At 43.3% G+C, this 21,282-nt stretch overlaps 1 protein-coding gene across 14 annotated transcripts in view; it reads left to right on the top strand.

Annotated features, from left to right (window-relative positions):
• Positions 1 to 21,282, top strand: part of UNC80 (unc-80 homolog, NALCN channel complex subunit) — a 128,924-nt gene that overhangs the window by 64,309 nt on the left and 43,333 nt on the right. For 9 of the 14 annotated variants that reach the window (XM_083842102.1, XM_083842101.1, XM_083842106.1 and 6 more), the window contains exons 27-40: positions 55 to 258; positions 1,756 to 1,856; positions 4,848 to 5,045; positions 7,093 to 7,200; positions 7,973 to 8,111; positions 12,951 to 13,132; positions 13,506 to 13,637; positions 14,666 to 14,852; positions 15,955 to 16,086; positions 16,614 to 16,757; positions 18,446 to 18,546; positions 19,419 to 19,505; positions 20,299 to 20,482; positions 21,162 to 21,256. In XM_083842102.1, the coding sequence (XP_083698228.1) occupies positions 55 to 258; positions 1,756 to 1,856; positions 4,848 to 5,045; positions 7,093 to 7,200; positions 7,973 to 8,111; positions 12,951 to 13,132; positions 13,506 to 13,637; positions 14,666 to 14,852; positions 15,955 to 16,086; positions 16,614 to 16,757; positions 18,446 to 18,546; positions 19,419 to 19,505; positions 20,299 to 20,482; positions 21,162 to 21,256 (1,994 nt within the window). The remainder of the gene's footprint in view (positions 1 to 54; positions 259 to 1,755; positions 1,857 to 4,847; positions 5,046 to 7,092; positions 7,201 to 7,972; positions 8,112 to 12,950; positions 13,133 to 13,505; positions 13,638 to 14,665; positions 14,853 to 15,954; positions 16,087 to 16,613; positions 16,758 to 18,445; positions 18,547 to 19,418; positions 19,506 to 20,298; positions 20,483 to 21,161; positions 21,257 to 21,282) is intronic. The other 5 variants (XM_083842098.1, XM_083842097.1, XM_083842096.1 and 2 more) reach the window with 3 other exon arrangements.

The following is a 21,282-nucleotide window of genomic DNA, read 5'->3' as shown; positions in this document are numbered from 1 at the left end:
TTAAATGGGGAAAAATTAAGGGGAAAAAAGTCCTCTTTTATTCTTTTAATACAGTTCCCAGCAGGAAGATCAGGATAGGAGGCTCCCGCTTGCTCCAGATTAAAGGAACCCGCAGTTTCCGGGTGAAGAAGGGGGGTTCCCTTTCCAGCATTCGCCGGGCCGGCAGCCTAAAGAGCACCAAGTTATCACGGCAGGACTCAGAGTCTGAGAATGAGGAGCTGCAGCTGTCCCACAGCAGGGACACTGTCACTGATATAGGTAACTTAGACGAGTGGGTGGAAAGGGAGGGGACGAATAGTCAGGACCTAAACTCTTGATGTTATTGCAGCAGAGCTAGAAATGACAAGACCCCCACCCCAACAGGCTAGAAAAAAAACTAGAGTCCTCTTCATGGACTGCCTGAAGTAGGGCCTGGGAAGAACACGGTTCAAATCCTGCCTCTGGTGCCCTGGGTGCAGCATCAGCTCTGCGCACAGGTTGTCCATTTAGAGCGGTGTGTTAGAGCATGAACTCTTGGAATGCTGGTGTCTGCCAGCTGGATGCATGCTGGCTTTAGGGGAGCACATGCATGTGTGTATATGCACATACACACACCCCTAAATCGGACGATACAATGAATACCTGCGGTCATATGCATATATGATATTGTCTGTATTAACGGATAGGATATATATATGTACGCACATGGGCTTCGCGTTCTGTGTAGCACATGGTATCATAGGCATGTCGTACGACATGTAATATATATGTTACTATATGTAGAACATAACATGTGCGTGCTACATACTGTATTTCTACATATTGGCATATACATATATTTTTACAGTTTACAGATGCCTTCTTAGTCTTCAAAAGATGGATCCCAATATATTTATGTTATGGAAACCAAATGTGCATCCTATCAGAAGAAATCTCTGTCCCAGCTGAACTAAGGGGGCTCCCTCTGCTAGGGATGTTAATCAGAAACTAAGGTTTGGGTACATTTGGAGGAGAAGTAACTTCCCAAGCTTTATAGTCATTTTTATGTTGACCAAAAGATGTTTGTTAGGTAAACGTGGAGAATGGGATTGCCTGTTCTGTAGTCATGGGCAAGTGAAAGTTCACTTAACAAGAAGATAGAAAGGATTAACCAGAGTTCATCCCCAGTATTGTTAGTATTATAGGAGGTCCATAGGTAATGAAATAACTGCAGGAAACAGAAGGATTGGTGCAGTTCCCACATGAATCTCTCCCTTGCCTGAGTTCTTTAGAACTAGTGTGCTAGAATCAGGATTTTTTTCCCCTTTCATCCCCGTAACGTTAGCAGTTTCCATGGGCACTTAGCAGTTATGTGGCCCACCGGCACTTCCAGTTGGATGCCACTTCTGGTTGGATTTTTGTTGGTATTTTTAAACACAGAGCCCAGTCAATGCAGATCACTACACCAACCATTTGCAGCATCTGAATGGTGCAAAGAATTTCTTTCTGATATTTATTTGTTTGCCTTCTCCCCTTCCATTAAAGAAAAAAGTGGGGAGGTAGCAGTGTTTGCTGCTGACAAGTTGGCCTGTCAGTCTGAATGGTTCGTGTAATTGTCAAGCCAGCATGATACCAGGACTGGGGAGGGGTGTCCAAACACAGTTTTTCCAGTGTGGCATATTCTGTGTACTGTGGTCTGTTTCCACAAGGCTGGCCTGGCTTACAAGTGCTGTCCCTAGGCTTTAAGCACACAGGGAGCAATAAAAACAACCACCTTTGGGTATTTTTCTTTTGAAGAAGGGAGCCCCTGGAGCGCAAGCGAACCTAGCATTGAGCCAGAGGTGCTGAGCAGCACAGGCACGGAGGAGAACTATCATCGGAACATGTCGTGGCTGCATGTAAGTATGTGTTGCTGGCTGTGCTCTCAAGGCTGGCGTTTTTGGTAGGAAACCTTTGTGCTGGCAATAACCAGCAACCAAACAACAAATCACAATCTATGTAGCATTTCTCTATGTAGCATCAAGGATCTCAAGTGTAAGTAAGCTGTGACCTTTGCAGAATTGGCTGTTTGCCATTTCTAAAAGATTAAAAGCAATAAGTTTCTTTCTTGCTACCTCTGTCCATTTCATATATTTAGTTTGTAATGGAAAAGGGGCTATTTCTCACTAGGTGAGGTACTAACAGGCCAACTCGTGTTCTTACCTTGCCATCAGAGTGGTTCCAAAGAGAGCTTATCAATATGGTGATAGGTGATTTATTTATGTAAGTATATGGTGTGGCAGGTGAGAAATAGCCATGTCACTTCAGCTGAAAAATCCATCAGCTCAGTATCTTATCTCCATCCTGGCTGGGACTGGGCAGTAACAGAAAGGTCTATAGCATGACCTGGGCTCCCAGCTTCTGGAAAGAAGGTATTTTAGAAGCTACTTGAGCTGGAGATTCTGTTGTGACCACTGTGTTTACTAGCTACAGAAGACTTTTCATTGGGGAGCTTGTCTCACCCCTTTTTCGAATCAGTTTACATATTTTTGTGTCCATTAAATCTAATGGCAATGATTTTAGTTATACGTCTTATGGGGAAAAATGCCTACTTTAGGAATTTTTTATTTGATTCCATTGATGCCTTCTATCGCCACATCTAACCCAGCAGGGCCTTGAGTAATTTTGACTATCTGTCATGCAGGTAGCATGGGCAAATCTAACAGTTCAGTCCACAGCCAAGCCAACTATACAAATCTGTTGCCTCACAACGGACCCACTGTGATGGTGCAGTACAGTCTTCACAGAGAAGCTGGATTGACTCCCCGTGCACACGCTAATTGTGTCTTGCATGTGTGTGCGAGGACTGATTCCTCCCAGAATTTCCTTTTGACTTCTGAGTTGCCTTTCCTGAGGGAAAGACAGCTGCCAAGAATGAGTCAATATCCTCCTCTTTCCCCCAGGTGTTTCACACAGCCTGCTCTCAGCTGCCCTATTACTCCAGGATGTGGACAAGAACAGGCTTAATCCAGCACTGTGTTGTCAGAAGCAGTTCTTGATAGCTGTAATTTTTAGAAGAGGGTGGCAGGGCAGGGAACTTGAATGTCCTGTTTTCCAGGCCAGTACTTGAATCCCTGGACTGTCTCCCTGCTTCTGTCACTACGCTAATGCTATTGGTAATGATTACATTTCAACTGGGAATTCCAGTGAACTAATCTGAGTATGTAGACATGAACGTGTACACTCCAAGATGAATTACTAGAGGATAAAGTCATCTCCCTACCTAGCAGCTTAGGATAAGGCATGGTGCCTCTCAAAGTGGGGGGATGTATGGACTCAGAAATATGAGGCATAAACTGAATGGAACTTGAGCTGTTTTTCTCACTTTGTGTGGTTAGCCTGCATATGAGAAAGGAAGATTTGAAAAATCACCTCTTCAAGTTAATGCCACGCAAGTACCAATATTGCATGAGAACTTTATTTTTTTATTTTTATTGGAAAGGTGTGGGTAGATGGTAACTAAAACTGCAGCAAAACAAAAAGCTTTACTTTACAATCATGAGCAAACCACTCAAAAGCATCACTGGATCTTGTTGCTTCTGTGCATGCACCAGTATTTCTTCTGTGGCAGCACCAAGTATGAAGTCCTTGCGCTGTGCCAGTGTGCTGAAAATACAAGTTATAGCAGCGTACCGGAGGCTAGATAGAAGGCTGATCAGATTTACCGTTCACAGATTGATACAACACTAGTGGCTTGAGTTATTCCTGATTGACCCCAAAATAATGTGATGCCAGAACAGGCTGGCAAAGACAAGAATCATACATATGCCGCTCAGATTTATCCTAAATTAAGCTCCTGACTTTCCAAAAGCCTAAATATTTGAGAGTGGAGAGTGATGTGGCTGTCTTACTTGAGAGAGCAGGGAGACTGCAGCGGCACGGACAATAAATGCATGGAAAAAATGGGGTAGCCTCTTTCTGTTAGTTCTGGGTATTTCCACACTAGATTGTGGGATGAAGAGGAAGGTTCATAAAGGCCAGTTATGACCTACAATGTGAAGAGCTTACAGATGCCAGGGGGAAAAAAAAAGAAAACCCAGGGGGTTTTCCTCAGAGTGCTTCAAAGTGGCTGGTTTTGTGTGTGACATGAAGACCTGTGTACAGGTCTTTAACACCTGAGTGCGCTCACTGAAGTGTAGACTTACCCAAGGTTGCTTTTAATTAATGAGTTTAGGGACTAATAGTTGTGTTGCTGCAGCAAAGCAGGGTTCAGTATAGCTAAATGCCCAAATATTTATTCTTAGATGGGTTTTGCAGCTCCCTCCTGTCATATGGCACCACCACAAGAAATAATAACTGAGACAGCTAACATAAAGCTAGGCTGGATGGGCCTACCTGAGCACAGCAAGGGAAGCATACAATAACCACTGGTGCAACTTATTCCTGATTGAGAGCATACTGAGACATTTCATTTCCTTTTCATTGAAGGAAACTAACCGGTGAACTTGCTGGGTTTGCAGATTTGACGATGATTGAGTAGTTGACAATTTCTAGTCTAAGCCCTCATCTTAGAGTGGTGATACAACAGCTTTTCTGAAGAGAATTGAAGAGAACGTTGTTTTCCTCAACCTTAATCTTGCTACTAGCCAAATATACATATCTACACGAGCTCTGTCTCTTTGTCTGCTTTGTTAACGCTGATATTTAGTTAGCTGTGCCCAGTCAGTTTGTGAACTACTTCCAAGTATGGAGCTCAGCATAGACAGGCTTAACTTTTCAAAAGGCTGTGTTGAGCTTTTTGCCTCCCTGACTAGGTTGTGGAAGTCAGCTTGACTATCCCCATCACTAGCTGTGCAGTTCTCTGTGTAACTCTCCTTTCTATAGGTAACTGTCCTCTTATTCCTTTCAAGGTTATGATCCTATTATGCAATCAGCAAAGTTTCATATGTACCCACATTGACTACTGTCACCCACACTGCTACCTCCATCACAGCCGGTCCTGTGCTCGCCTTGTCCGCGCCATCAAACTCCTGTATGGAGACACTGTGGACTCTCTCCGAGAAAACAGCACGTTGAACAGTGCTGCAAGAGGCAAAAAGCAAAAGGAAGTGAGTAGTTGGAAAAAGCAGACTGTTTTTGTGGTTTTATTTATTTATTTATTATTTTTTCTGGACAGGGCATAATTACCTTCAAGGACTGCATAATGCATTCAGACAGAGTACTTTCATGACAAAATGAACACAGCACTTTCCTAAACCCAGTCCTGCTTAAAAAGCTGTTGAGTCATTTAGCACTACGGAAAGAATGTAATCTGTGTTGTTTAGGAAGAATGTTGGTTGCTGATCACCCCCTGGAGTCTAGTCCCTTTTTTTCTTGTTCCTTCTTGTCTGTTAATAAGAATCATTCTTGAAATTCTTGTAAAATCTTGCATAAATTTTCTTTTAGGTCTGAACTCTCAGATCGGTTCCAAGAGTTACATTCATTAGTCTTTAATGTTATGTTGTTGTTAGTGACACACTTTTAATGATCAGTTCTGCAAGATAAACAAGATTGTGCCCTTTTTGCCATAGGAGTGGCGCCTGTATCTTCAGTGGAAATAGATTTGTGCTTGCAGTAAAATGCCCACAGAGGTACCAAATGAATAATGTCAATGTCTGGTAAATACTTTCATAGTCTTGACTGCAGAAGACAGATGACAATTATTCTGAGTACCTGTAATGGTGGAGTCATCCAACTGCTTAGCAGTAACATTGAAAGCAAAAGTGTTCAGGAAACTCTCATCGAGATTTCAGTTGGGTAAAGAGGTTATCATCCATATAAGTGGATGTAGGAGTTATGAGACAAGTTTAAAATGTTTCTTTATCAACCAGCAGATTGTTTGTTTCCTGCCAAGTTAGATTTTGAAGGGTACCTTTATGGAGCAAAGCACAGAGCAGATGAAACAAGAGATAATGGTTCTGCTTTTCTGGAAGGAGTTACCCCCATATATTCCCTCTGACACAGAAAAAGCAGTGTATCAATTAGATATTAAGGAAGAGAGACAGTTGCTTTCTCCAAAGAAAGCAGGCTTGAGATGAGCAGCTGGCAGCATTCATGAAAGGTAGCAAAAGAACACTGTGTTACTGTGTATTGTTTCATCTCCAGCTTTGAACTGCAAAGCAGTGTTGTATATGTTTCATCATCCTTCAAACGGTCATGGCCATTAATCAACAGCAAGGAAAAAAGAGTTTGAGAGGCAATAAGGTTTCCTCCAAATACATGTCCTGTGTTTGTACAGACCTCGCTGCAGAAGAGCGATCTATCACATTAGTATCTTACATAACTGTAGGCCTCCTCTGTTCCTCATGCTCTGGTATACCTGACGTGCTGTCATTTTCTGACTGCCTAGGTACCGTTTCCAGTTATCTGGGTTCCAGAGGAACCTCTCCTTTACTCTCTCAGTTTGCAGTATGAAAGGTTGGAGGTAGCTGCACCATGCAGATCTGGCTGTGTGTTCCATGGGGCTTGTGAGCCCCTTGATAAATGAGAGACCCTGTTTTAATCAACAGACCACCGGCTTGAGGAGAAAAGTCTATGGAAACCTGTCTTTCTGGGAAAGGTTCCTGGTATTGTGAATCATGAACAGGATCTGTCCTTGTCACTGTCATTGGCAATCTGCTAGGGACGTCTCTCAGGCTGGCATGAGCTCAAGTCTTGAAGCGAGTTGTCACATGCTTTCTGAGGAGCAGGAAAAGATAAGCGTAGCTAAGAGGAATTTTGAAGTTGTATACAGCAAACGGCTGAGTTGGATTTTTTGGGGGAAGCTGTGGACTTTGTACTTCTTAGCGCTAAAAGTGCTGTTCACCTAAAATACTTGGTTGTACCACCTGTGAAGATTACGCAAAGCATATTCACATTCATGATTTGGTTCACAGGCTACTGCTTTAAGCTTTTATTGGGAAAAGTACTGTTAAAAAGAGAAGAAAATGGGACGAGATATACCATCTCATTCACTGATACCAGGCATGTTGCTAGCACTAGAGAAGGCTTTGTACTGTACCTCTGGTACTGGGCAGCTTCTAGCATGTGGAAATTTCTTTTATCTATGATTTCCCTTTCTAAATTTTGGGAAATCAAAACGTGAACTCGCCTTTCTTTTTTGTTTTTTCCTTTCAGTGCTCAGACAAGTCATGCCTCAGAACTCCCTCTCTAAAAAAGAGAGTGATCGATATCAACTTGGAAGGGAAGAAGGACTCTGGAATGTTAAAATATATCAGGCACCAGGTACTGGCTGGGCCATATGCTGGTTGGGGAGATTGCTACATAAATGTCAGGTCAAACTGCAACAGGAAGGAAAATATGTATGGATCTTTAAGCCTGTGTGAAGGAAAGAACTGTCGTTGCTGAATATTGATTAATTCAGCCCTGCATGTTTTCCCCAGCTGAGTAATGCTAAATTTAAGCCTCTTGAGGTAACTCCTGTCAAAAAAAAAGTCCTTTAAACTTGCAGCTCCATTAAATGGTAATCAGCATCTCTGGCTTCCCATGGAGATAAGTGCATCAAGATTGGCGATACAAAAAATAAAAATGAATCCACAAATATGTTTAGAAACAACCTGCCAGTGTATAGCAGTAGTTTGCTATGTCCTTTCTTGTTCCATGTTTCTGAAGAAGCAACAGGCTCTTCACAGGCCTTTTCTTGGTTGTCTGTGGGATTTTCATGGGTATATATCACTGTTTGTGCATCACCTTGGAAGAGTTTTGCTTTCTTTTTGTCCTCTTTATCCATGCTTTGGTGACACACGTGACTAGCAACAGACATGAAACTAGCTTGCAAACACTGCTGTTTTAGTGTAGGCTAAAAGCAACATTTTTCTGTGGAACATTATCTGAAATGGCTGAAACTAGAAGCGATCAATGAGTAATGTGCAGTCCAAAACTAGGGTGTTTTTTTTTTTTTTTTTTTAATTTTACTGTGTGTATTGTTCACTGGGGATAGATTATACAGCTCAGCTGTAAGGCACAGCTTTTTTTTTTTTTTTTTTTTCCACCCCAGGTAATGAGCCTCTCCCCTGCACCTTTGTCACTGCTAATCAAAGCAGCTCCTATCCTCACAGAAGAGATGTATGGGGACATCCAGCCTGCAGCATGGGAGCTCCTTCTCAGTGTGGATGAGCACATGGCTGGAGCAGCAGGTAAGGGAACCAAATCATTGTGGCTAGCCAGACAGATCAACTCACAGCAGGTCACAGGGCCTTGCAAGACAGCTTTCTAGTGGAGGAGGTCTTAATGACACCAAGGGTTTCCTGATGGCTGTTTGGTTTTCATAGACCATGTGCTTTTGTGCTCTGTATAAAAGAGGTGGTCAGAAGGAAGACAATCTGCACAGCCCTGGTTGTGGTCGATGATAAGAGAAATAAAATGGGTGATTTGTGTTTCTAGGGTTTCTAGGCAGAGGAAACACAGTGATATAATCTGACCAGAGTTTACTGAAGTATTTGGTATGTTGCCTCGTGGAAATTGTTAGTACCATTTGAGAGCTGATGCAAAAACCGGGAAATGGAATGGAAGTGGAACTGTCATAGCTACTTCTGTTGTGCTGAAAGAAAAATTCTCCTGTTGCATGGAAACAGCAGTGTTTCTTAATGGGTAGTAGTATGGTGTGGTATTTAAATTTTACATTCCCACTTGGTATTAGATTGTGCAGATATTTGCTGATGGCACATAATTGAGAGGCATCTTTAAGACTGAAGAATATCAGAATACCACATACCTGGGAGTGTGTTACCTTGGAAAAGGAACTCCAAAAAGGGGATGAAATCTCTTACTACAAAATGTAAGACTGCCCTTACAAACTAGCAGTGAATTTTCTGTTATGAGTTTGGATCTTTTCCCATGGAACTGATAGACATGCAGAGGAGTTCAGAGTGTGTATCAGTTGGCCACAGGATGACTGTGAGTTACCAAGCAGGATTCAGATGTGGAAGCAATAAATGCAGTCAGGATGTGTTAGAAGAGGTATTGTGTTGGAGATAAAAAGTATTGATGCTGTTGTAAAGCACATCCTACAATTACCTAGAGCACAGCACATTTGGGCACAATTCCAGTCACTGAAGAAGAGACATTTGCATGGACAGGTACAATGAAAGACTGTGAGGACAGGAGGAGGAACGAAGAATCTGTATTGTAAGGATATTTATTTAATTGATTGAGGTGAAGACTGAGAGGCAATACTCTTGCTTTCCATTAATACAGTAGACCTGGCAAGGAGGAAGAAATGTTTAAGCCATGGTAGCATAAAGATGAGTATGACTTCTTCCAGCTGGAAAACAAGATTTCTAACCACCAGGAAAGAGAGCAAATGCACTCAGGTTTAATAATTTGTGAAAGAAAGTAGATGATGTGACTCAGGAGGTCCTTTCTAGTTTTATTGTCCTGTCCAAATACTCTTAGCCAATGTATGCTTATGTCGGATGTTCAGAGATCATGGGCCACAACACTAGAAACAGTGAACGTGGCTCAGATGCAAGAAACAGATTTTTTAAACAAACCACAAATTAAAGCAATCAAATTCATATCTAAGCCAATCTCCCACAAATTTCAAATTTTACCTTTCTCTTCCCCCAGCACCCACCCAAGCGAATAGCTTAAGTACTGCCATCTTCCCCACATTTGTACACCTAAGGGAGCCATCACAGATGTTTTTACAGTGGAGATTAAATTATGGGTATTTTTATCAAAAGCTGCTGGCCATGAAAGACCTTTGAAGTGTTCTCAGACTTCTCTGCTTTCTCCCTCACACTTCCATCTAGCTTACCAGTCCTTCATTTTCCACAGGCAGCAATAAATTCTGCCCTGAAGTCCATTGTTTGAATCTGCATTCAATGCTCTTCATCAGTTCTGGTTTCTTCACTTTCTATCTGTTCCTTCAGTACACAGTGCACTTCTTCAGCCCATGGGCCTTCTCTGTGCTCTTCCCTTTCCCTTTGTGTTTTCCAGGTGTATTGAGTCTGGCTGGGATGGAGTTAGCTTTCCTCATTACAGCCCGTATAGTGCTGTGCCTTGCATTTGTGGCTAGAACAGTGCTGATGGCACACAAATTTTGCATACTGTTGAGCAGTGCTCTCACAGTACCAAGGCTGTCTCTCCAACCCTCTGCCTCCAACAAAGTCACCAACCAAGCTGGGGGTGGTCAAAAGGCTGGGAGGGGACATACCCGGGACAGCTGACATAAACTGACCAAAAGGTCTGTTATTCCGTACCGTTCGATGCTGTGCTCAGCAGTAAAAGCTAAAAGAAGGGAGTAGGAGGCAGGGGACATTCATTATGAAGGCATTTGTTTTCTGAAGCAACAGCTATGCATACTGAGGCCCTGCTTCCCAGAAAGTGGCTGGACATCACCTGCTTACGGGGAGTAGAGAATAAATCTTTTTTTTCTTTTTGCTACCACATGCAGCCTTTATTTTTCTCTCATTAAAGGGCTTTTATCTCAGCGAGAGACCAGACAAAGCTAACCCACTACAGTCCTCTTTAGTGCCTCAGATGCCCTCCAAGCTATGCTCTCACTCCCCTTCTTCAGCAAGGCAAGGGGAGAAAATAACAGTGAAAAAAAAATGAGGGTCAAGATAAGGATGGAGTTTGCTTAGCAGTTACTGTCACAGGCAAAACAGGCTTGCATTGCGGAATATTAATTTATTTTACTGCCATTTAGTAACAGATTAGGATACCGAGAACTGAAAACACCTTCTCCCCATGTCCCCCTTCTTTCCAGGCTCATCTTCACTCCTGATTCTTCTACATCCTCCTCCTCCCTGAACAGTGCAGGGGCATGGGGAATTGGGTTGATGTCAGTTCATAACTTTGCCGCTCCTTCCTCCTCACGCTCTTCCCCTGCTCCAGCATGGGGACCCTCCCATGGGCTACAGTCCTTCATGAGCTGCCCCAGCATGGGTCCTTCCCACGGGCTGCAGTTCTTCAAGAACTGCCCCAGGACGGGTGTGTACCACAAGTTGCGGTCCTTCAGGAACGGACTGCTCCAGCACGGGCTCCTCTCCGCAGGCTGCAGGGGGGCAGCCTGCATCACTATGGCTTTCTCCTTGGGTTGCAGGGGGAACTTTTGCTCTGATGCCTGGAGCAGTCCTTCACTTGATCTTGGGGTCTGTGGGGTTGTTTTTCTCCTGTTTTTTTTTTTTTTTTTCTCAATCCTCTCTTTTGCAGCTGCTGCACAGCGTTTTTTGCCCTCTTAAATACATTTTCACAGGGGCTCTACCAGCTCATGAGCTCAGCTTTGGCCAGCAGCAGCTCCATCTGGGAGCCAGCTGGAACTGTCTCTGTCCAACACAGGAGCAGCCCCTGGTCTCTTCTCACAGAGACCACTCTGCAGCCGCCCCGCTACCAACGCCTCACCATGTAAACCCAATACACGGGGCCAAATGTGCAAACAGGAATAGAGAGGAGCAAAATAAAGAGAAACAAGCTGCCTGAGGCTGCACTCCTTTCCCCCCCCTTCGGCTCCTTTCTGGAGGAATAATTTTGACTGTTCTTTTTCCCGTATCAAAACCTTACTCGGGCTCACAGAGAAGGTAAGAAAGCTTTGCTGCTCTTTCTGAGGAGTGCTAGCTGGTTGCTCCTCCAGTACAGCCTGTTAGATACATCTTGCTCCTTTTCCCCTTCCTGAAGGGAGGATTAAAATCCATTTGAGAGTCTGTAGGTAGCTATACTATTAGCAAGAGTGATTTCAGCCCCAGCATAAATCAGTCGTCAAGGGCGGACCTGAACACTCACAACATTGGTATCTCCAAGCTGGGTAAAAGAAACGCCTGTGTTACTGGACAACAGCACCATCTACTGACCCCATTCCAGGATGTATTTCTTTTCTGGGGGTATGGAAAGCTTTCAGCATGAGCTCACACTTTCACATCAGCCCTACTAAGACCCGACATAGATGCAGTTAAAACAATGAAGAGCGGGACGTTCTCTGAGATGGTGAAACAGGAGGGGCCCTGCAGATTTGGAGAATGATGCTGGAGCAGAACCGGGAGCTTCTGCAGTGCAAGGCAGGACCTAAGCAGTCAAAGAGCAGCTGTGTTCTTCTGCACGTGTTCTGACTGCCTCCCATTAGCACAGCTCTCATGCCTTGCACCTTCTGAATAAGTGGTGAGGCAAACAAGATGGCAAATGTCCTCTTTCTGCTATGGAGAGGAGCTGTCACCAAATCTAGACAAATTGCCTCCAGTCTTTCTGTGGTAAGCTAGTGGTCAAAGAAGCCGTGGGCGCTGACACCCACAAAACTCCCACAGCAGCACTGTTCCTTTGGTTCCCGCTCAGTGCCCCTGAGGTACACATCTAAATTAATTGGCCTCCACAGGGCTGGAGTTGGACTATGTCTGTTTATATTCAAATATGCTCCAATGAAGCAACTATGGGCCAGTTCAACTTCTGCTGTGCTGTCTTCCATTGTGATCTTGTCCTTTGCTTCCCAATATATAGCAACTCAATTTTGTCTTTGAGCAGATTGCAGTCACTGCATGGTGCCTAGGTAGATAAGAACCGTTCTTTTTGTTTTTATCCCATGAAAATAGACAAGTGAGTCTTCTGTTGGGCCACTGCCTCCTGCACTGAGGGAAAGGCTGAACTGTTAAACCAGCATTTGCTAATCATCACAGAAGGCACTCGGAAATAAAATTTTAGACAGCCAAACTGAATTAGTCCTGCTATTCAAGAGATGCTTCTTACTTTAAACCACTCATGGCTGAGATGTTAGTGAGAAGAGCAAAGCTGTATTTTATTTTAAAAGCAGATTTGACAGAACCTTTTTAAAGCATTGCACATATAATGCTGCATGGCTCCAAAAGGTAGAATCACATATGCTTGGTTTCATGAAGCAGTACAATTTTTGCTAAGCCTGGTAGACTGCTGATTTTATTTTTGGAGCCAAAGTTTCTTTCTGTTGGGAGTTTATACAGCTGCAATTTTTCCTGCCAGATAAACACAGTAATAAGCAAAACAGATGATCAGATGTTCTCTCCCTGCAGCTGCCATGTTCCTGCTGTGTGCTGTGAAAGTGCCAGAGGCTGTTTCTGACATGCTGATGTCCGAATTTCATCACCCAGAGACAGTGCAAAGACTGAATGCCATTCTCAAATTTCACACACTCTGGAGGTTTAGATATCAAGTCTGGCCAAGGATGGAAGAAGGAGCACAACAGATCTTTAAGGTAGATAGGACACATGAAACACGACGTTGCCATGTGTGGCTTGTCTTCTGGGGTAGATGTGTTGTGACATGCTGCCATGAAATTGCCACAAAATCAGTTTAGAGAAAGAAATCATCGTGTAAGTCACACCAGAGGGGGAGATGATGTGTAGAACTCCTGTTTAAAAATGGGAGAAGCAGAATGGGGTCAAGATAAACACCAGAGAAAGAAAGAAATCTGTCTGTCGTAGTCTTACGTTGTAGTGAAATGCAGAGTTGGGAATAATTTGCAGAGGTAATTAATGTCTTGGGTACTTGTGCTCATATTTAATTAGCACTACAGACATTAATATTAGAATGCTGTCATACAAAATGTGTTTTATGGATTTGTTTAGATTCCTCCTCCAAGTATAAACTTCACTTTGCCTTCCCCTGTCCTGGGGATGCCATCTGTGCCAATGTTTGATCCCCCCTGGGTTCCTCAGTGCAGCGGGAGTGTGCAAGACCCTATAAACGAAGACCAGTCGGTAAGCAGAAATATCTGGGACCCCCAGACATAAGCAGATCTGCGTCCCCCAATATAAGGACAGGAACTTACTGGAGCGGGTCCAGAGGAGGCCACGAGGATGCTCAGATGGCTGGAGCACCTCTCCTAGGAAGACAGGCTGGGAGAGTTGGGGTTGTTCAGCTTGGAGAAAAGAATGCTCCAGTGAGACCTTATAGCAGTCTTCCAGTATCTACAGGGGGCCTACAGGAAAGTAGGAGAGGGACTATATTTCAGGGAGTGTAGTGACAGGGCAGGGAGTAATGGCTTCTAGTTAAAAGAGGGGAGATAAAGATTACACATTAAGAAATTCTTTGCTATGAAGGTGGTGAGGCACTGGCCCAGGTTGCCCAGAGAAGCTGTGGATGCCCCATCCCTGGCAGTGCTCAAGGCCAGGCTGGATGGGGCTTTGAGGAGCCTGTTCTAGTGGGAGGTGTCGCTGTCCCACGCAGCAGGCTGGAACTGGATGATCTTTAAGGTCCCTTCCAACCCAAACCCTTCTATGATTCTATATCATGAGGGTGAGTAGTGCTGTTTCTCAGTAAGGGCATGGAGGGAACTAAAACCAAAAGATGTGGCCTAAACTCTGAGTTTTCTTGTCATCCTCTGCTGGGGAAAATCTAGTCAGTACACTGTCCATGTAGGGCATAGGACATCCTGTATGAGCATAAGGCTTTTCTGTCTGTTTGTTCAATGGGGCACTCTACTGTATAACACATGCCTGTGAGAGACAGTAAGTCAGATCTTAGGAGCAGATAGCTGTTATGTCCCCAGAGAATTAGTTCACTTGAACTGTCTGACAATTTCCTATGTGCCAATTTGTGCAGTTCCTCGTGGGAGAAGTCAGCACCAAGGCTTGTTATAGACATAGCTCCTGGTGCAACTAGAACTATTGTGATTTGTATTTACAAACTGAGTTGCTGAATGTCACTGAGGACCCTAGTGAAAAACCTAGGATGTGTGCATCTTAACCAACAGCTTCAGGCTGTGCTTCTCTTTTCTTCCTGACAGAAGTCCTTTTCAGCCAGAGCAGTGTCACGTTCCCATCAGCGAGCAGAGCACATCCTAAAAAACCTGCAGCAGGAGGAAGAGAAGAAACGTCTGGGTCGGGAAGCCAGTCTCATCACTGCCATCCCAATCACTCAGGAGGCCTGCTATGAGCCAACCTGCACACCGAGCTCAGAGCAGGAAGAAGAAGGTGTGCTCCAGGGCCAGGAAAAGCCTTCCAGGAACCAGGGAGCACCTGCCACCAACATACAGCACTGCTTAGGGATGTGACATCCAGGAAAAGCAGTCGATAGTGCTAGGAAAGTCCCTGCTTTGGTGTGCTCACCACCTCAGAGCATGAGCAAGTACTACCACAGTTTAATACCTCTGTAAAGGTGGTGAGCAGCCACACTCATTTGTTGAAGAGTCTAAGTGACTGAGAAAAAATCATAACTAAAAATAAGTGCAAAAAAACCCCACAAAACCTGAGATATATTTAACACTCACTGTGTCCCAAGCCCCACTTACCCCTTTTCCCCTCAGCCAGCATCAGTGTAACTTCAGAGCTCTTAATATATCAATGCTTCCAGCGTTTTGGGAGGTCTGATTTTAATGCAGTGAGAATATGGGACAAAAAGAATGAAATTTTCTTTCTTAACTTTAACCCTTTGATAATTAAAGGGTGGGAGTATTTGGCAGTGTTTGTGTTAAGACACATAGCTTAGGACAGACTGAATTGCCTCCAGAATTTTCTGTCTTTATGGTATCTAGCGGGGAGGGTCTAGATGACCAGCTCAAACTCATTACTAAAGTTTCAGATGGTTAAAGTTACATGGCATGAGTTGTGCCCTGAAAATTTAGTCTATGGGTGAGGATTTTCATTGGTTCAAGCTAACAGAGCACAAAGATTTTATTGAAGTCATTACAAGGCATATGCAATTAGATAATTACACTGGTGTCTGGATTTAAACATGCATTGGGAAGTATGTGAGCAGAATTCCCAATTCTTAGGAAAAACTAAGCACCACCAACCATGGTGGATAATAGGGTGTAGACGAAGAGAAGCATAGAGCCACCTCAGTTAAAATGTGACTCACCAAAGCACTGAACACTCCTATGGAGCAATATTCAGCTGTTTCTCAAAGCATGAGCAAATTGCCTACCCGCTCTTTATAGATCTGAAATTGTTCCTTCTGAGTGTTACCTGAGTTCAATTGTCAATGTTCCAGTTTGGTTGCAAGTGCTCTCCTTCAGAAAGCTCCCTGAAGTCTGTCAGTTAGATCTGGATTGACATTTCCCATTCTCTTTGTCAGTAGAAGAAGTTGCCAACCTGGCCTCCCGCCGTCTCTCTGTGAGTCCTTCCTGCACCTCCAGTACATCTCATAGGAACTATTCCTTCCGCCGTGGCTCTGTCTGGTCAGTGCGCTCAGCAGTCAGTGCAGAAGGTGGGTTGACTTCACCTTGGAGTATACTTTCCTAGGATTTCACTTATTGGAAGCCTTTCCTGCTAACCTTTAAAGCTGATGGCATTTTCTTTTGCTGAATGTATTCTCAGGCTTGAACTCTTTATAATAAATTACTGCCATGCATTATTTTATTCATTCTTCCTGTCACAATGTCCTCCCTTACCTTTCGTGTTTCGTTTACACTGAGTCATGCCTTGGAGACCACTGTGGCCAAAAAATGGTAATGAAATGAGATTTCATAAAAAAGAAAAGGTAATGTCTAGAAGAAAAGGAATATAAATTAGAAAAGATAATATTGACAATGAAAATTCTTGATCAAGAAGTTGACTGGAGACGCTGTTTCTTCTTGGAGATAACAGTAAAGCTGCAGTGCTTGCACAGTGACCAGGCAGCCTATCATTTTGTTCTGTTTGTTCACCAGCTAACATAGATTTTTATCTGACCTGCCTGTGCAGTGTCACAGCTTATTCATGGACACTTACCTTCTACTCTTCTTACTACTCTAGATGAAGAACACACTACAGAGCATACTCCGAACCATCACGTGCCACAACCACCTCAGGCTGTGTTTCCAGCATGCATCTGTGCAGCAGTGCTCCCCATTGTCCATCTGATGGAAGACGGAGAAGTCCGGGAGGATGGAGTAGCTGGTACTGACCTAGTTTACACTTCAAGTGATCCTTGCTTAGGAATGGCAGAATCTGCCAGCGCTTAAAATATTTTCATTTGTTAGGTGCCATAACTAAAGTGGGAACAGGTATAATACAACCTTGTATTTGCTCATAGTTCATGTTTCCTAGTAGTAGTATGTTATGAGTATATATATTTGTTACAAAGCTTATGAATAACCTTTTCAATCCTCACAAACTAGTTGCAAATGGGTGGACAACAGAAATGTGATCTTGTAGGCTCTTTTTCTTCTTTGCTCTGGGTTTCAAATGATATTTGCTATCTTTTGGGACCCTGAAAAGGCTCCCAGTTCAAGAAGGATGTTGGGAAGCTGGAAAGGATCTAGCAAGGGGATACCAGGACAGTAAGAGGCCTAAAACAGGTGTTCTGTGAGGAGTGATTGTGGAAGCTGGGCTTGTTTTGTGTAATAAAAAGGAAACAAACAGAGGAACTCTACCACACAGGTTGCAGCCTGGGAGGTTCAGGATGCAAATTAGGAAAGAACTTGTCTACCAGGAGCATAGTGCAGTCTCCATGGAGTCTCCATCCCTCTCCTTCCACAGCAGCTATCAAGCCTTGGCTAGACAAAGCTGTGGTTGACATAATCTGGTGTCGGTGACAGTCTTGCTCCAAGCAGGGCTTGGACTAGAGACGTCCCGAAGCCTATTCCCACTAATACTTCTTTGATCCTATGACAAGTGGAAATCCAGCTATAAACAGTTCTAACATTTTGTTTATGGTCTGTGATGTATTTGTAAAGTAATAAGAGGTTCTTCTGTATTTGTTTCTCTTAAATGGTTATAGATGGTGGACTGTTGCTCTTCCTTTCTCATCACTCATCATGATGGCTGATTGCACACTTAACTTTCTGTCACATTCTTTATTCAGTTTTGGGTGGGTGTAGCCAGTCACCTAAATAATATGTCATTTTGTGACAAAGAACTGAGCACTGAAAACAAAACAATGAATAATTCTCTGCTGTTGTTAATCTTCACAGGGCTACGATTAATTACACTTTGGGGAGTTAATCATCAACATAATCCCCTGCCGACTATCTAATACTGTCCATTAATACCAGATAAAGTCAGTGAATCACCATGAGGTGGCGTTTCCATGAATGAAGAAAAGTATATGATCATTTTTTTTTAATTGACATATTTGCCCATATGGAGTTGTGAATCCAAGCAGTTATTTCTTTATTATTTTTCTGACTACAGTGCTGAAGTGATTCCTATCTTATCACCAGAATTTAGGGAAGGCAGCGACAGGACAAGAGGCAATGGCCAGAAACTGGAACGCAGGAAGTTCCACACAAACATGCATAAGAACTTCTTTACAGTGTAAAAGAATTTCTGCTTCTCTGGGGAAATTCAGGACCTGCCTGGATGCTTTCCTGCTCAACCTACTCTAGGGAACCTGCTTCTAGCAGGGGGTTGGACTAGATGATCTCCAGAGGTCCCTTCCAACCCCTACGATTCTGTTATTAGACTTTTGCTTCAAATGACTGCAGTGGTGAACAGGAATCCTAGTGCCTCAAAGTAGCTTCTGTGTGTTTCAGTACAAAAATGCTAATTGTAGTAGAAGGTTAGGAACATTTGCATCTAAGTGCACTATTTCAAGGCTTTTCTAAGGGAGAGAGTTCTGACCATGTTTTCTTTCTGTTTTACAGTAAGTGCTGTTGCTCAGCAGGTCCTGTGGAACTGCTTAATTGAAGACCCCTCTACAGTCCTGCGCCATTTCCTTGAGAAGCTCACAATAAGCAACCGACAGGTAAACTCCTCTTCTCCCCATTGGGCTTGTATATTGCTTAGAGCAGGGGAGAACAGCTGCAAGCAAAGTCCCTCTGTGGGTAGTGTCTGGAGAAGAACATCTGCAATTATAATGTGCCTCAAAGTCTTTTAGGCCGTATCATCAGTTGGCTTCAGGCACTGTCCACTGGTGTAAATGGGACACATATCTCATTTACCCCTGCTAAGGATGTGACTTGCTCTAAGCCTAGCCTTGAACAGATGCTTAGTGAAGCACAACCCTTTCTATCAAAAACAGGCCATATTACCTCCACCCATGCCATCCTGTTCAGTTTTTTCTCAAAGGTCTTGTGGCCTTGTCTCTCAGTCTGTCTGTCCTTGGCTGACAGTGAAACTCTTCTCCTTCTACCTGCCTTCCTCTCCACCTTAAGAAATTAATTAGTCTGCATTACAGAAAGCATCTTCTAGAAGAAGGAATGTTAGATTCTGCCCTGATCTCCTACCCAGCAACCACAGTTACTGAGTTGAGCTGTGCTAGATTTCACAGTGTCTCAGCAAGATTATCTAGGCAGCCATTTCTTGTGGTAAGCAAGGATTAGCATTATTACAGGGATGGAAGTGCAGAATCAGGATGCTACAGTCAGGACAAACGGCAGTAGGAGGTATTGGCCTCTCTCCAATGAAAAATAAGGACGTTGACCTGAGTGCTGTGCCCTGGGTCTTATTTTGGGAAATGTAGGAACAGTCACAAGCATAGAGTACCACTTCAAGCACCAACAGACAGAGCTGAACAAAGGGATGCAGAAAAATGGGAGGTAACAAAGCTGGGGAAGACAAGTGGAGAAATCTGTTTTCCATTTTGTGATGGAAAGAAAACATTTGCTCTTCTTTTAGGATGAGCTGATGTATATGTTAAGGAAGCTTTTGTTGAACATTGGGGACTTTCCTGCGCAGACATCTCATATCCTCTTTAACTATTTGGTGAGTAGCTTGTGAGTCAACTGTGCAGCTCATAATCTCACCACTATCTGCATGTGTCGTAAGAAGTTAATGTCACAATCTGCAAAGAAATAAATACTCTGTGTCTTTTCATTTATGGTTCATATCTGCTTCTGGCTGTAGTTGCAAAATACCAGGCTTACATCAGCTTTTTATTCCTTATAGGAAAAGGAAGAGGAACCTTTTACTTTTTATTAAACCGCTAGACTTCCTGTCGTGAATTTCTGAGTTGAATCGTAGATGATGAGTTGTAAACCAATAGGAGGGTCACAATGCCAGAAACCTTTAATTATTTTACTTAATTTTCATTCAGAAAGTGCTTTACTTTTGGACAGTCCCACTGAAATAAAACTAGGAGCTTCTTTTATGATTGTGGAAAATGCATTTGCTGCAGTTCTTTCAGTTAAGAGAAGAAAAACCAGACAAGATGTATGCTACTCCAGGAGCCTTCCAGTGTTTGTCAGGTGGCAGCACATCAGAGCATAAGGCAAAGAAGTCTCTTACTGCAGATGGTTTCCCTTTTCCTCATCTACAATGTCTTTTAAGGCTGGGCTGTAATTGCCCTTTTTGCCCCCACTCCTCATCTTCTATAAAAAAAAAGGAAGAATAGTAGAGGCAGATTGTTCTGCAGTATGTGTAAACTTTCAGGATGTTGAGTTTAATGAATTTATCCTGAGTGAAGAAAGACAGAAGAATCATGTTCTTGTTCTGTGTTTATACAATGCCCTGCACAGCTAGAATGCCTATAACCTGGTATTCCTCTTATTAATTGCAGGTGGGACTGATCATGTATTTTGTACGCACTCCATGTGAATGGGGCATGGATGCCATTTCTGCAACACTGACTTTCCTTTGGGAAGTGGTGGGTTATGTTGAAGGCCTTTTTTTCAAGGATCTCAAACAGACTATGAAGAAGGAACAGTGTGAAGTGAAACTGCTGGTGACTGCCTCAATGCCAGGTATGAGAAAAGAGTCTTTACATCTACTACACTTCCAAGTTCACAACTGCCCTCTACCAAAAGGGAGATCTGTCAGAACTGGATCAGACCTGCTACAAATGGCTGCATTTTCTAAGTCAGTTTTCCTTGAGTTGAGGGTTCAGTCGGTAAATTCCACCTCTAATTCCTTGAGGTTCGGAAAACGGCTTTAAGAGCTCTGAAAGAAGCAAACAGAAGGTGAATGAGAACAGTTATTTCAACTCAGGGCTTTGTGCCAGTTGGGCTGTGAAAGACTGGCAGGATGATCCTTTTAGGACTGTACCATTCAGACTCAGTTTGATTTGATGCAACCTATCATTTAAGTCTCAAGAAAGCCCAAGAAGGGTGTGCTGTGAGCCTAGGACTTCATGAGTAAGCAAGAGATTTCTTGCTGAAAAACAGATTTGACCTTTTATGCCTGTTCCTTCCCCAGAGTTGGCTTGCTGCTAAAGTCGCCAGCTCTATGTTTTAGGAACAGGTCAATGTCTCATTGACTGTAGAAGTATGAGACTGTGCTAACATTGCATAATGTATTCCAGGCAGGACTGACGTCTGTCTGCCCAGGAATTAATTTTAACTATCGCTTATCCTATATGGGCAGTCTTTTGAAATTGAAGTAAGTAAAAGCCCAGGAAGAGTACATCTGCTTTTCTTCTTTTAGGCACAAAGACCCTTGTTGTACATGGACAGAATGAGTGCGACATCCCAACTCAGTTACCAGTCCATGAGGACACACAGTTTGAGGCCCTTCTGAAGGTTGGATTGAGTTTTTGAACTGAACA

Source organism: Anser anser, assembly GCF_964211835.1.
Source record: "Anser anser genome assembly, chromosome: 6".
Lineage (NCBI taxonomy): Eukaryota > Metazoa > Chordata > Aves > Anseriformes > Anatidae > Anser > Anser anser.
Note: the sequence above shows the minus strand (reverse complement) of the source record. Positions and strands in the feature narration are given on the sequence as shown.